Source organism: Takifugu flavidus, chromosome 6 (genome assembly GCF_003711565.1).
Source record: "Takifugu flavidus isolate HTHZ2018 chromosome 6, ASM371156v2, whole genome shotgun sequence".
NCBI lineage: Eukaryota > Metazoa > Chordata > Actinopteri > Tetraodontiformes > Tetraodontidae > Takifugu > Takifugu flavidus.
In genome coordinates this window covers 8008873-8023455 of record NC_079525.1, presented here as the reverse complement: position 1 = coordinate 8023455, position 14583 = coordinate 8008873, and the positions used below count along the sequence as shown (strand labels likewise).

The following is a 14583-nucleotide window of genomic DNA, read 5'->3' as shown; positions in this document are numbered from 1 at the left end:
CCAAGCAGTCAGTCATCTGTCCACTCAATGGAATATTCTCAGCGGTTAGCTGGAGGAACTAAACGATTAAAATGAGCATATGTACCAAAAATGATCAATAAACCATAAAGTAAATGAGCTTATGAGTTCATGTTCTGTCCATCATGTCCATGTGCTTTCATAGCAGAGAAACTTTATCAAACTTTAATCTTATATTCATTTTGAGATCTTATTTGTAGGGTAATATTTCATTGTTTTGTTCATATAAGAATAGACCAACATTAATGAAGATCAAATAAAGATAAATACACTAAATTAAAACTATTTGTAAGAAACTTAAATCCTGAAATTGTCATTTATAGTGGGCGTGGTTTGCCCACTTTCAGCGAATCGGTGTTGTCCTCCGATTTTCGCGCTGGTTACGTCATGGGCGGGGGGGGGGTGGACCTGGCTCGCGCTGGGCAGCAGCTGCTATGCTAAAAGTACCAGGTTACATGAAGTGAAAGGTTCAGCCGGTTCTTTTGGTGTTGACGGTACCTCGACCCGGCTCCCGGTGATCCATGTCGTTCCTGGTGCGTCTCTGAGCCTCCGCCCGAACTTTGACAGTTTTCAGGTGGGTAACAGCGGCACACCTGTGGCTGTTTGTAGATTAAAAACTCTGTGTGTGTGTGCGCGCGCGCGCGTGCGTGCGTGCGTGTGTATGTTTTAAACCCGATTAGCAAACAGAATTCCACAAATCTGTTCAGTTTAATTTCCTCATAAATTCCATAAGGACTAAATTAAACCGCCTTCCTTCCAGCTTTTCTTTTAGACCTTTATAACAATCATGAGTTTAGAGGCTCAATCTGAGTAAATATGGTTTTATTACATGAAATAAAATAAATTGGAAAAAACAAATCCACAAAATTAATTTAGCTTTGAAATGAAGAAAATATGAAGCTAAAGACGTGTCTAATGTTGGTCACTGGTTAATTATTTAGGTTATGTCATTTTCTGATTATTTCAACTAAATCTTTTCCTACAAAAAATATAAAAATCTTGCAGAGAATCATAATTTTCCTTGGATCCGAGAAAGAATCAATATGAACAGAAATAATTCAACAGTTTTTTTTAATAATACAAATTGAAATCAGGATCTTCCCAGGTGATAGTGAAGGTTGCCGTGGTGACCTCTGAGGGCCGTCTATCTTCATATGTTCTGGTTACAAGGATTTACTCATGTAGCTTTAAGACGTTCCTGCAAAGACACAGATATAAATACCCCCCCAACACACACACACACACACACACATGCACACACTGAGGCTAAGCAGTATACACACCCAGCTTCACCTGCGTGTGTTTGTTTTGTACCAAAAAATCCATTTTACTAGTAAAGTGAGGACATGTTGGCCAGTCCTCACAATTTCAAAGGCCTGTTTGAAGGTTAAGAGCTGGTCTTAAGGTTGAGGTTAGAACTGGGATTAGGTCATAGGTCAGAAGGATGGTCATGGTTTAAGCATTATGATAGTGTTTTTATTGTCTGACTACAGAAGAGCTTTGTAAAATAATCAAGTCTCATAATTAAGTAAAATTATTATAATAGTTTAATAATCTCCGCCTGGATAAAAATCAGATTTTCTTTATATGAAAGTTATTAAATTAATTAAATATTCAGGACTTAAATTCTTGTCATTCAGATCAAATACAGCATCAACCTCTGCTCATGCACAAACCTGTGTCTGTGTGTGTGTGTGTGTGTGAGTGAGAGAGAGATGTGCGTTGGGGGGCTGTGATTGGTGCGTGCGTATGGGGGCGTGGTCAGGTTGGGGGTCGGCGCTGCAGATTCAGGAGCACGGTCTGATGAGAGGATGAGGTGGACGCCTGTTGTTCTCTGACAGCTGCTGTGGGACAGTTAAAGGGACAAATTCATGCACGTCTGACTCAAACACACCACTGCTGCTGGTCTCCTAGTTATTGCAGACACCGGTGAAATGTATCTTTCTTTAGTTGGTGAGTTAAAGTTCAGGCTGCTTCTGTTAGTTCTGCTGGTCTGAGGGTGAACGAAGTCTTTGTTGCTTCCATTAACTATTTTTAGAATTTTTTTTTTTTTTTTTTTTTTTAAAACTATTTTAACTGTATTCACTTTTAGTCAGCTTTTACTAATGCTCATTAAATAAAGGAGCTGTCTGTAAATGTCTCCTTCCTGACAAATGTTTAATTCACACCAATATTAGCCTTTTAATATTTGACTTTGTGTGTGTGTGCCCATGCACAGGTCTGACCAGAGGAGGAGCCATGACGGAGTTCCAGGAGAAGCTTCGGCAGCAGCATGAGGAGTCGCTGCACCGTGAGCTAGAGGCACTGCTCAGTACCGCCAACCATGCTGACGCACAGGTGAGGACATGACACGCACAGGAAGTGGGTCAGGACTGGTTTATGCAGCCAACAAACAGGGATTCACTGGAAGACCTTCTGGGTTCAGGATGTTCCCTTCACAACACAAATATTTGTGAAGTCCAGGAGGTTGATTTCCTAAGCTGAGAGGGTTCTAACCCACAGCCAGAGGTCAACCACCCCGAGGTCATGGCACAGGCATGCACATACACGTGCACACAGACACGAGAGCCAAACTGGTTGTCTTGTCCTCCCCCACATCTTTGTATTTGTTATTCTCTCCAGAGATCAATCAGATCTGTTGTTAACAAGCTATAGAGCAGGGGTGGGCAAACATTTTGATTCGTGGGCCACAATGGGTTCTAACATTTGACAAAGGGGCCGGACCAGGAGCAGATGGATGGATGGAGTGCTTTGGTAACCTCACCTTATTGGAGAAAAAATACACATCTTGGGATATGGAGAAAACATGTGCTTTAATTTCAAATGAAAATGAAGAGAAGCATTACAACAAAATATCTGACTTGGAATGAGTGTTAAAACATTTAAAATCAAATGAATAAAATGTGCCTTTTTAAAAAAAATTAATAACCATTTCTATTTTAAAGCACTGAAAGTTCTGTTATCCTTCAGGATATCACCATCACTCTCCTCCTGACTGTCTTTTTTCTAGTGGGAAAACACCAGAATTGCAGTGAAAATTTAACATTAACAAGGTTTATTCATTTAATTTTTCAAGTTTGGCGGGCCGGATTAAAACGTTTAACGGGCCGCGTGTGGCCCCCGGGCCTTAGTTTGCCCATGCCTGCTATAGAGGTTTTAAAACCCTTCATGACTTCATCCTTCCAGTCTGGAAAAGTTGTTTTTTCTTTGAGGGTTCTCTTAGTTTTAGGGATAATTTGAGCTGAGGTCTGCAGAAAGGAAGTGGGTCCACATCCACTGATTTGATTTGTTTCTGTTTCAGAGCAGCAGAAAAGACTTCCAAGGCTTCCAGAAGCTCTTTCACAGGTTCCTGCAGGTCAAAGGTCCTTCAGTGGAATGGTCCAAGATCAATCGGCCACCGGAGCAGTCGGTAAGCAGTAGAGTGCCAAGCTCTACTTCAGGCTGTGAGGCCTGAAAAACCACAACCTGTAGCAGGCAACAAAGAGCAGATAAAGAAACCCAGAATCAGGTCCGAGTTATGAGCAGCATTAACAACATCTGAGAACAGCAGTGAACTGGTCCTGACCAGCACCTTTGGTTCTGACTACATGGCTGCAGGTTGTTGTGATTTGGGTCCTTTTGAAACAATTTTTCATCCTTTTACGTGAAAAAGCAGCATTTGTGAGAGACGGGAAGATTCAAAGTGAATCAGAAAGAACGAAGCAAATGAAACTAGATCAGGACCAAAGAGTCAGCTGGACATTAGCCAGTCTGCCCAAATCCCCCCCAACACACACACACACGCACACACACACACACACACACACACACACTCTCACACACCCACAAGCATTCCCAGAACGCCGGTCCCATCCAGACTGAAGGTTAACACTAAGAATAGTTTGACCGCTGCAGTTTCAGGATATGAAGTTATTTTTTCACATCAGTGACATGACAGGAAGTGAAGGACACTGTAATCAGACAACTTTCAAAATAAAAGACTGTGCTACTTTAAACCTCATTCCAGTTTAATGACATCATCCACAGGCTGTAATAAATACAGAAAAAGCCCCACCCACTTTAAATATGAGAAGAAAATGGATGATGGTGGAGCTGGAAGGGTTCCTGAGGTTCCTGCAATGTTTCTGTTCAGGTTCAACCTTATGAGAAGATCAAAGCCAAAGGACTTCCTGCTGACATCAGCACCTGCCTCAGCAAGCTGGCGGTGGTCAAGCTCAACGGGGGACTGGGCACCAGCATGGGCTGCAAAGGCCCCAAGAGTCTGATCAGCGTTCGCAATGAGAACACCTTCCTGGACCTGACGGTGCAGCAGATCGAGGTAGAGGCCGAAGAAGAACCAGGTTGCTGCTGGTTTCTCACAGTCGGCTTCGTCTTATTTTCTTTCTATTCTCAGCACTTAAACAAGACGTTCAACACAGACGTTCCGCTGGTGCTCATGAACTCCTTCAATACTGATGATGATACCAAGAAGATCCTCCAGAAATACAAACATCACCGTGTCAACATCCACACCTTCAACCAGAGCAGGTATCAGTATCATCATCATCACCATCACCATCACCATCACATAACAATACTTTAAATAGTCCTCTGCACCGCAGCAGGACTTTCTAATCTGTAACTGGGACTGGGAAGACAGGTTTGATGTCATTTCTTCTCTAATGGTGTCCTCCTGCAGGTATCCAAGGATCAACAAGGAGTCACTGCTGCCGATAGCCAAGAACATGGCTGTGAATGGCGAGAACGCAGAGGCCTGGTACCCACCGGGACATGGAGACATCTACTCCAGCTTCTCCAACTCAGGACTGTTGGACAAACTAATCACAGAAGGGAAGGAGTACATCTTTGTGTCCAACATTGACAACCTGGGTGCCACCGTCGACCTCTTCATCCTGCACCACCTGATGAGCCAGCCAGCTGACAAACGTTGCGAGTTCATAATGGAGGTCACCGACAAGACCAGAGCTGACGTCAAGGTCAGCCAGCAGGCGGGAAAACTGCCTTTTGAGTGGCGCTGATCTTTGAGAACTTCCTGTTTCCTGTCTGCAGGGCGGCACGCTGATCCAGTACGACGACCACCTGAGGCTGCTGGAGATCGCTCAGGTCCCAAAGGCCCACGTGGACGAGTTCAAGTCCGTCACCAAGTTCAAGATCTTCAACACCAACAACCTGTGGATCTCACTGCCTGCCATCAGGAGACTGCAGGACAAGAATGCCCTGGACATGGAGATCATTGTCAACCCAAAGGTGAGGGGTTGCTTCAAGGCATTCTAGGACACCAACTGGCGCTCAGCTTTTCGAAAGAATTATCATCCATTTTAAGGGATTCACAAAGAATATTCTGATCCATGACATCACTGATTAGCCATTATTGATCACACAGCAGTTTGTGAGGTCTCCCAAGTTTTAACCAGATCTCTGAATGTCTCTGCAGACGCTGGAAGGTGGCTTGAATGTCATCCAACTGGAGACCGCGGTGGGCGCTGCTATCAAGAGCTTTAGCAACGCCATGGGCGTGAACGTGCCGCGCAGCCGCTTCTTGCCTGTGAAGACGTCCTCTGATCTGCTGCTGGTGATGTCCAACCTGTACAGCCTGGATGCCGGCTCGCTCACCATGAGCAAGAGGAGAGAGTTCCCCACAACTCCACATGTCAAGCTGGGCAGCTCCTTCACCAAAGTCAGTGAGCGCAGCCAAAGAGATGGTTAATGAAGAGGTTCTCAGGGGTGTTTCAGTAAACAACCAATCAAACAGAGATGCTTTCTGAAGTTCCGGTTCCATTACTGCATAAAAGTTTTAATTTGTCACCTTTTAAATTGTTTGCATCCATTTTGCTACTTTAAAATTGGCTGAGAGAAAAACTGCCGCCCCCGTTCTAAAACCTCTACAGGTCCAGGAGTTTCTGTCCAGGTTTGACAACATCCCAGATATGTTGGAGCTGGACCACCTGACCGTGTCGGGCGACGTCACCTTCGGGAAGAACGTCTCTCTCAAGGTGAAAATGGGTAGATTTAATTCCAGTCGCAAAACAAGCAAGCTGGACTTTTAAAAGAGGTTTTATTTTCCATCACGTTTTGACTCAAGCTGGACCAAATGTTTTGTTTATCCAGGGAACCGTCATCATCATAGCCAACCATGGCGACCGAATAGATATTCCAGCTGGAGCCATGCTGGAGAACAAGATCGTCTCAGGAAACCTGCGCATCCTCGACCACTGATGCATGCTGGGAAAAAGCCTTCGGCCTCCTGGTCGGTTTGAATCTGAGACTCTGCCCTCTTCCTCTGCACACGCCCACATCAGCAAACAATTACTGGACCGCCAATTAAAGAGATGCATGATGTGTCAAATGAGGGTCATGTGATCATTTTAAACTTTTACTTCAGTGTCAACTTCAACTATGTGAATTTCAACATTTTATAGGGATTTTTTTCAAAATCATCTCAAATTTAAACTGCAGCAGACAAGAATTCACTATCTTTTATTCACATCAGACACACAGACACACACACACGTTCAGATGTGTCATCTCTGATCAGAAGGCACTTCTGAAACAAACTGATGTTCCAGTTTAGTGTCTGACAGGAAACTGGTCAAGGTCACATCAGCGAGGTCAGAGGTCATTTAAAAGAACGGTCCACTGAAAGTCAAGTCCAGCAGTCATCCCAGGATGGAAGTGCCCCAATTCCGCACTGGTTAGAGATGTGATGACATCCACGCCGAACCTGAAACCTTTGTTGTAGCTGCCGAGCTAAACTCTGCTGAGGTGGACGTGAATCCAGATGCATCCTGACTGGTGAGATTGTTTCAAAGCAAATAAAAAGGGAAACAGCAAACACGTCCAGTCATGAGGAAAGATGACCGTTTTGGAATCTTGAGGCTTCCATCACCATGGGAACCATCTCTTTACAGTAAAGTCTGCAATGCCGTAGAGTTTCAGCCAGGCCTAGACGGCGGATGCAGCCTCGTTGGTCCAAGGTCAGAGTCACCTGATTAAGTTTCAATCCAAAGACAATTGATCACAAAAGACAAAGAATCAGACGTTTTGCTCCTTTTAAGAAACAAAATGCAACAATCTGAGCTTTTGGGCTAATTTAACCTCACGTGAAACAAAAAGCTCATGCAGCTCAAATAAAACCTCAGCAGGATGTAAGACAGAGTTTCAAGCTTGGATAGTAGTTGTTTTACTTTGGTAAGGACAGGACTTCATCTGGATTCTTTAATTCAGCTTTAGTAGATTTCCTACAGGCCTCAAGCACAACATGCTTATAAAATTTGTCAGTATTTTTAAAAATGGGTGTTTTTGTTTGTTGCTGCAATAAAGATGACGATTGAGTCAACTGTAAAAATCTCTTAAAAAGAAAAAAAAAATCACCACAGTGTCGAGTGTTTTAGGAAAATAAATTACTGGTTTCTTGCTGTTTCTGTTGAATTGCACAGTGAGGCGAGGTGGCAGCAGCTGTAAAGGAGGCTCTGAGAGTTCTTCCAGACTGTCTGTTAAGGTGGAAATCTTGAGGGAGCCCTGCCTGCTGCTGCTCAGTTCTTTACTTCTGCTCCCTGCAGGCCTCCATCAACTTCAGCCAGACCCAGCTGGGTCAAGGGCTTCCTCTAGCTTGGTACAGTCCGTCATCACCTCTTCTGCTCCCAGATCTCTGCCATGTTCAAGTCTAGATGTTCAAGGCTCTTCAGCCCTTGAATGTTCTCTGTGTAGAACGCCACGTCCACGACCACCAGCCTGCCAACAACAGGCAGGGCAATCAGGTGATCAACTGCTTGAACTGTGTGTGTTTGTGTGTGTGTGTGTTACCCGTGCTGAGGCCCTCCGTCATTAATAACACCCAGTCGAGCAAGCTGCCTCTTAAGGTGCATCTTAAAGCTGCCGTTGATCCTCAAGAACAACATCTGTCAGAGAAAGGTGACTTTGCTGAGCTGTGACTTCACGCACACGCGCCCACACACCCACACAATCGTCACTCACCTGAGTCTGCTCCTCAGGAAGCAGCTCATAAATGGCTTCGTGCATTTTCGCCATCTGCTTACAGACGTTTCTGAAGCAGAGCGATGGCATCGGAGCTTTCACCTCATACTGGAAAACAGCAGCAAGCTCAGTCACAACACAACATGTCATGACAAAACTGACATTTGTTTCCTCATCTGAAGGAAACATCAGGGTTCTCCACCTCTTCTCACCTTTGACAAAACCTTCTCAAACAGGCTGTCCATGATGGCCACCAGTTTGGCAGAAACCTCTGCAATGTGGTCATTGTAGTCCTGAAAACACAGATGGCAACACAAACCAGCTGTGTGAGAGTGAGTGTGTGTCTGTGTGTATAGGGTCATGACCATGTCTGCTGATTACCTTGGTAATGTGGTCAAAGTGTCGGAGGATGCTAAACTGTTTTGACTGCAATTTGGTCTCAAAGTGAGCTCTGATGATGGGAATGTAGTGAACAACCAGCTGCAGGCAGCGCGAGGCCAATGCTACACACACACACACACACACACACACACACACACACACACACACACACACACACACACACACACACACACACACACACACACACACACACACACACACACACACAAAATGATTTCACTCAGGAAAGTTTGTCAATTGTTTCCAACGGTTCCAGTGGGAGCTGGGTCCTACCCAGGTTTTTGGTGGTGATGGTCTTCAGTCCGACCACCTGCAGCGCTCCGGCTCCCAGGACCAGCTGGCAGCTCCGGGAATTGAAGTGCTGCAGAAACATGGAAGAAGCTTTACAGGGACGTCACTAAAACTGATGTTAATGGCTACTGAGGTGGCTCTGACCTTCAACAGGTCTGACAGGCGTGTCAGCATGTCAGTGGCGATGGATGGGATGTCATTGACACACTGACAGTATTCCAGAAAAATCCGGATCAGCAGCAGAACCGTCCTGAGGAAAAACAGAAAGCATGTAAACGTTTAATCCCCCATGGTGGTGCGGTCCGCTCAGTGGGGCACATACCCAACAACGGCGTACTTCTGACCATCAACCAGCAGGAACTCTGCAGGCTTCCTCTCCTCCAAATCTGCAGAAACAGTGAAAATCTCTCTGAAAAGATGTGTTCCTGTCTGAGGGACGCACAAACAGACAACAAGGATGACGCTCTGACGTCAGAGCACAGATGGGTGTTACCTGGGATCTTACGCTCTGGGAGGGTAATCCTCCCGTCTGCGATGCTGTTGACCAGATCCTGGAACTCAGCAGGAACCTCTGCCTGCTTCCAGCGCTCGTTATCCAGGAGGAGGCTGCGAGACCAGAGGAGATGATCATCATCTAAGCCCAACCACATCAGACAGATTTTTCCTTCTCTGCAGAGACCTGAGCTTGTTCTTGCGCTCATCGTGGAAGCGGTGGACGAAGCGGTTGGCCTGGCTCTGTAACGCCCCCCTTAGCGAGACGCTGTGCCTACCGCACAGCTCCTCTGTGTCCTTGGCAAAGGCCTCCACCACCTGAGACAGACACACGAATTCTGCCACACTCAGACGCTCCAGGGAGCCATCCTGCAGGAAACACGGTCATGTGACTTCTGTAGGTTCATCAGCTGACCTGTGTGTGGGAGGGGTTTCGCCAGTACCTTGGCCCGGGCTGTCAGGACCTTGACGCAGCGGTCATGGCTGATATCAGAGGCCGAGTACAGTAGGTCCTGGATGTTAGTCATGATGCGCTTCAACTCGAGCTCAGTGGGCATCGTGGTCTCACCAGGCCTAAAGGCAAAAACATGTGAGACACTTCCATCTCCCTTCCAACCTTCTTTACATTAGTATACAGACGTCATCTGGTCCATCCGATCAGCACAAACTAGCATCAATGCAAGTTACTGCTGATGGACTCGGCTCCACACACGTACATTAAGCTCGGCTCCCTGCCAACTGGCGTCTCCACAACCTCAGAGGTGGAGTCACAGCCAAGGGCCTCGGCCTGGCTCTGTTGACCCCTGGAGCTGGTGACTGGGTCCTGATTGTGGTCCCGGACCTGCTGCTGGACCTCATTCAGAGCGTCACTGATAAAGAGACCCTCATGTGTGAGGTAGGCCAGCTCGGCCTCCCCCTGCAGAAGCAAAGGGCTGTTTGCTTGAGACTCCCGCGTTTGAGACTCTGAACCCAAATCACCCGGGACCCGTTTCTGACCCGAGAGCTGAACCTCCAGGACTACATTTCTTATGATGTTCAGGGTGGCCTGGAAAAAAACAAACAATTGTGATGTTGAGGATAAATCGAAGCGCTGAAGTGATCCGAGCCTGAGAGCCACCTTGATCCTCTGCAGGAAGAGTAGAAAACTCTCAAAGATGTTTTTCAGCAGCTGGAACCACTGAGGAAAGGTCATCACACGCATCTGCTCAGCAAACCTTTACATAGTCAAAAGAAAAGATCAAATATGGTCCTTATGGGCTCAGGTTTCTAATCTAACCATTTTGAGCGGTTCCTAACATGCCCATTTACATCCACTCACTTTGTGACGACTTCGCTGTCGATTCCTTCAATGTGCACGAGAGCCTCAGCTACACACTGAAACCAACACCACATCATGTTCAGCATACATAAGTCTCTCATCTTTGTGCTGAATTCTCCTGCCTGGTTACCTGGGCGACGATGGCCTTCGCAGACACCATAATCTCGTCACTGTAAGTATCCAGAAAGTCCAGCTTCCTCTGTCTCAGCAGGCCGAACACCAGAGACTCTAGGCGCTCCTGACACACAAATAACACACACATATCACTGTAAACCCCCAACAGTGAGAGCAAGGCAGTGCTCTTGGCTGTGAGGGTGTGGCCAGACCTTCTCCAGGACCTGCGGCTCCTCCCTCAGGCTGCGGCTCATGTCGCCGCGGACGTACATGCTGAAATCTTCCACCATCATCTTATCAATCAGCTTCTCCAGCTCACACAGCTGTGAGCCCAGATGTCTGGGGAGGAGGGAGATCAGCCGATAGTCATTTCAACTTCCTATTTCAGGGAGAGTTCAGGTCTCACCTGAAACTGTGGATCCCCTGAAGCTCTTGCTGCAGCACCTCCTTGGTGGTTGAGATGAGCTCCAGTGCTCCGACAAACTCTGAGGTGGAGAGCAGTAGCTGCACGGTGGGCTGGGTCTGGTGCACCGCCGCCATCAGCTTCAGCTTGTTGTGTAGCTTCACACAGTTGCTACGGGTGAGGGCGATGCGAAGTGCCTGCAGAGGCCCCTGGCACATGACACGATCAATGGCAGTGGTGCGGCTGCGCAGCACGGCTACAGCGCACTGCGTCTCCTGTAGTCTGTCCTGCAGCTCGTGCTGCGAAGACATGGCGTGGAAGAAGGCCTCAGAGCGCAGTGAGATCTGCTGGGCGATGCTGACCTCCACCACGTCCAGGTAGTGACTCATCTGGAGGATGTGAGCATGCGTGGCACATTATCAGCCCACATGAACATGAACACAAACGTGAACATTAAATTGAGACGAGCCTTCACCTTCTCCTGCAGAAGTTTGGACGAGGACACGTCTCGGCTGCTCTTCCCGCCGGCGCTGTTGAAGTGCGACCAGGGCAGAACGGCGTTGAAGGTGGCCGGGTCCTCCAGAGCAAAGTCAGGCTTCATGAAGATCTGAGAAACCCAACAAGGAACACGACAGCGATAGAAGGAAACACACAACAATAACGTCAGAGGGACACGTTCAGAGGAAATTGGGGAAGAATGCTAGAGCTAACAGAGACAAAGGAAGAGGTATCACCTTGGGGACTTTCTCCAGCTCAGCTCTGGGTTTATCTGGAGGAAACAAGAGAAGCTTTGGCTCACCAACACTCCACAAGGAAACAGTTTTGGTTGCAGTCATGTCTGAGTGGTTAATCACCGTGATTGGTGGTCATACTGGAGATGGCGTCCACATCCTCTTTAATGGGACAGATGGTTTTACAGCGTTCATGGATTCTTTCCCTCTGAAAAACAGATTTTGGGATAAAACAAGGGCTGAAAAATACAACTAAATCAGATAAAGTTTTTGTCAATATAAATTAAACTTTGTTACATAAGCAATATGTGAACCTTCTGATATTGCTTTGGCTTCCTCACTAACTGCTCCTTTCCTGGCTGCTGTGGCCTTTACCTGCAACATCTCCTGCACGTACAGACCAAAGTGCTCTCTGGTGATATTGGGGAGGCAGAATGAGGGCATGACCTCGGCCTCGGCGAAGTCCAATCCCCATGTTTTAGTGAAGAAGTCGGATTCGCGCTTGGCGAGCCGCGGATCGTTGAGCGCAGCGGGGAGGTTGACTTTAGAGCTGTAGACTGTCCACCTGTCGTGTTCTGGAACCACGGAGGGGCCGGCACATAGGCCACGTCCCTCACCTACAGAGATGGGAGGAGAACCAATCGAAACTCAGACCAGCTCTACCTCTTCAGCACCTTTTCAGCAATTACCATTAAGATAAGGGACAACGCATGGTCCCACCTGTGGGTTCCTTGGGGCAGACGTCAGGCAAAGACTGGACAGGCTTGCAGCACAGAGGAGCGGGCTCCTGCGGCTTGAGGAAGATCCCATCTCGGGCTCCATGTGGAAATGAGGAACTGTTGCTGGAGGCCATGACATTAGGACACGCCACCCAGGAGGCTAGCTGGATGACAGACAGACAAGAGCAGAGCTCAGAGGTCAGTCACACAAGAACATTTAAATAAATCAATGAATCCCCACCGACGTTAGAATCAAAGACCAATGAAAATAAAGCAGCTAGAACGCCAGGAAACATCAGTTAGCAGAGCCCGTCAGCAGGGGGCAATAGAGATGCTTTTGGGACCTGCTGGCATAAACTGGGATCAAAGGTGAATGCACACTTGCTGGGCTCTGACCCTTGTAGGACTGGACCCCCCTCCCCCAATTTGAGGGTTCTAACATCATGTGTCTGTTTTGATCACAAGAAGAGAATCGGATCACAGTGTAAATCAGGAGTGTATCTAGAACAGCTGTGGAGACAGTGCCTGAGTGTTTCCATGATGACAGAAGGAAATAAACGCTGACCAAACAAAAGAATTAAGGAAATGTTATGTCTAATTTAGGATGCTCTGAAACCAGTGCTGCTGGTGAATGTAGGAGAGATGATGGAGGTGCAGTAAACCATCTGTGAAGGTTGATTTTCCTGCCATGTATGAAGCTACTGCAGCTTCACCTCCAGAAGAAAAATACATCTGTCATATTCTGATTCTGATTCACTGAACAAACGGTGAATTTCAAACAGATAAAGAACTTTTTCATCTTCTGTGGTTTTGTTGTCTGAACTGACAGAAAAATATTTTTTCTGGATTTATGCAACAGACTTCAGAGACACCACTGGCCAAGAAGAAATAAGCATTCAGTGTGTGAAGGAGGACTAAAGGTCTATCACATATTTTTTCTCCTTCCCCGCTACAGAAAAACAGTAACATCACAAGTCCTGGCTGTAGAAATGAGTCCTCAACGTGATAAAAATACAAAGTGTTTGCCTGGTTTAAATTTAGCGATTTTACTTCCTTTTGTTTTACGGTACTCCTGCGGGTGCTTTAAGCTTAAGTGAACGTCTCAACTGTGTTATTTTAGAACATTGATAATCCATCACCATTATTATAGTCAGTATGTAATAAAAACCTAATGTATGAAATTAATGGGAAAAGGGTTCCGAGATTAAGGATTCTCTATTAAATATAACGTTACAGGGACAAGAATGTATAGAAGGCAGACGCAGATATTACTGCGGCATTGGAGGCTGCAGCTCTTACTTTGTTTGGGGAGGAATCACGAACAACACCTTCAAAACAGAAACCGGAGGAATCCTAGCTCTCAAATACTTAGCTGGTTTATTCGATGTCTAACACTGTTTTTTACAGCCACCTCTTCCATGCAAACGGAGACTTTATTATAAACATTTGGTCCCTAACACTTTCTACTGGAATAAATCATTGAAAGCTGTGACTGGAGCCAATCAATTAGCCGTAGCTAAGCTAAAATGATTGCTGTATTCGTTAGTATGGAAACAATAATCATTATGGTTGACAGTAACGCCAATGAAAACGATAATAAGAGACACGCAGACGCGACTGTGCTCACGATGACAGATAAGACTAAGCTAAAGATAAGCTATGGCTAATGCTACTATTAACAGGAACTATAGCGATATTACACGTAGACTGGCTGATGCTAGCAGGCTAGCGAAGGCTCTGATGGAAGTACAAGCGTGATAAACGAAGTGTAGGGAGTCTCCGTCATACCTGTTGAGTGACACACAGCGACCGATGTCTGTCCTCTTTGCCATCACAGAAATGCCGGATGAACCCGGAGCAAAACAAGAAGACCCACAACTGCAGGTGCCACCATTACTGCGACCATGATGCATTGCGGGGAGGGTCAGCCTTGAGTGCGTCTTTTGCTGCCGTAAGCTGCTGTCATCGTCTGGCCAACCCCAGAACTGCACCCGCAACACGAATGACACGAATGTGTTTTATGTTTTACAGACTTAACCAGATATATATTCTTTTTTTTTTTTAAATATTTGATGCCTCTGATTCTCATATGGTCAGACAAAAACAAGGCAATGTGTCATC

General features: G+C 46.4%; 2 protein-coding genes across 5 annotated transcripts; one reads left to right on the top strand and one right to left on the bottom strand.

The window, feature by feature from the left end:
- The first annotated feature begins 434 nt into the window (after window positions 1-434).
- ugp2a (UDP-glucose pyrophosphorylase 2a) lies at window positions 435-6364 on the top strand. Of its 2 annotated transcripts, none has more exons than XM_057036020.1 (10): window positions 435-592; window positions 2237-2355; window positions 3320-3427; window positions 4151-4336; window positions 4412-4545; window positions 4697-4994; window positions 5068-5265; window positions 5453-5695; window positions 5907-6011; window positions 6127-6364. In XM_057036020.1, exons 2-10 carry the CDS (start codon window positions 2257-2259, stop codon window positions 6232-6234), a joined length of 1479 nt encoding a protein of 492 aa, XP_056892000.1. In that variant the 5' UTR covers window positions 435-592; window positions 2237-2256; the 3' UTR covers window positions 6235-6364. The 2 variants fall into 2 exon arrangements, with proteins under 2 accessions (XP_056892000.1, XP_056891998.1); XM_057036018.1 differs by lacking the exon at window positions 435-592 and adding an exon at window positions 1809-1971.
- On the bottom strand, window positions 2813-14410 carry vps54 (VPS54 subunit of GARP complex). Of its 3 annotated transcripts, none has more exons than XR_008951025.1 (24): window positions 14251-14410; window positions 12464-12626; window positions 12119-12360; window positions 11867-11951; window positions 11747-11781; window positions 11488-11619; window positions 11016-11401; window positions 10822-10948; window positions 10626-10733; window positions 10496-10551; window positions 10295-10391; window positions 9894-10222; window positions 9621-9750; window positions 9365-9546; window positions 9179-9291; window positions 9008-9071; window positions 8830-8935; window positions 8668-8755; window positions 8374-8495; window positions 8205-8285; window positions 7993-8100; window positions 7822-7916; window positions 7423-7749; window positions 2813-3483 (listed from the first exon to the last, which is right to left on the bottom strand). XR_008951025.1 is itself a non-coding variant. In XM_057035850.1 (23 exons), the coding sequence occupies exons 2-23, from the start codon at window positions 12594-12596 to the stop codon at window positions 7644-7646; spliced, it is 2925 nt and encodes a 974-aa protein (XP_056891830.1). In that variant the 5' UTR covers window positions 12597-12626; window positions 14251-14410; the 3' UTR covers window positions 6479-7643. The 3 variants fall into 3 exon arrangements, 1 of the variants encoding a protein (XP_056891830.1); XR_008951024.1 differs by lacking the exon at window positions 2813-3483 and adding an exon at window positions 6479-7003; XM_057035850.1 differs by lacking the exon at window positions 2813-3483 and having other exon boundaries at window positions 6479-7749.
- Window positions 14411-14583: the final 173 nt, after the last annotated feature.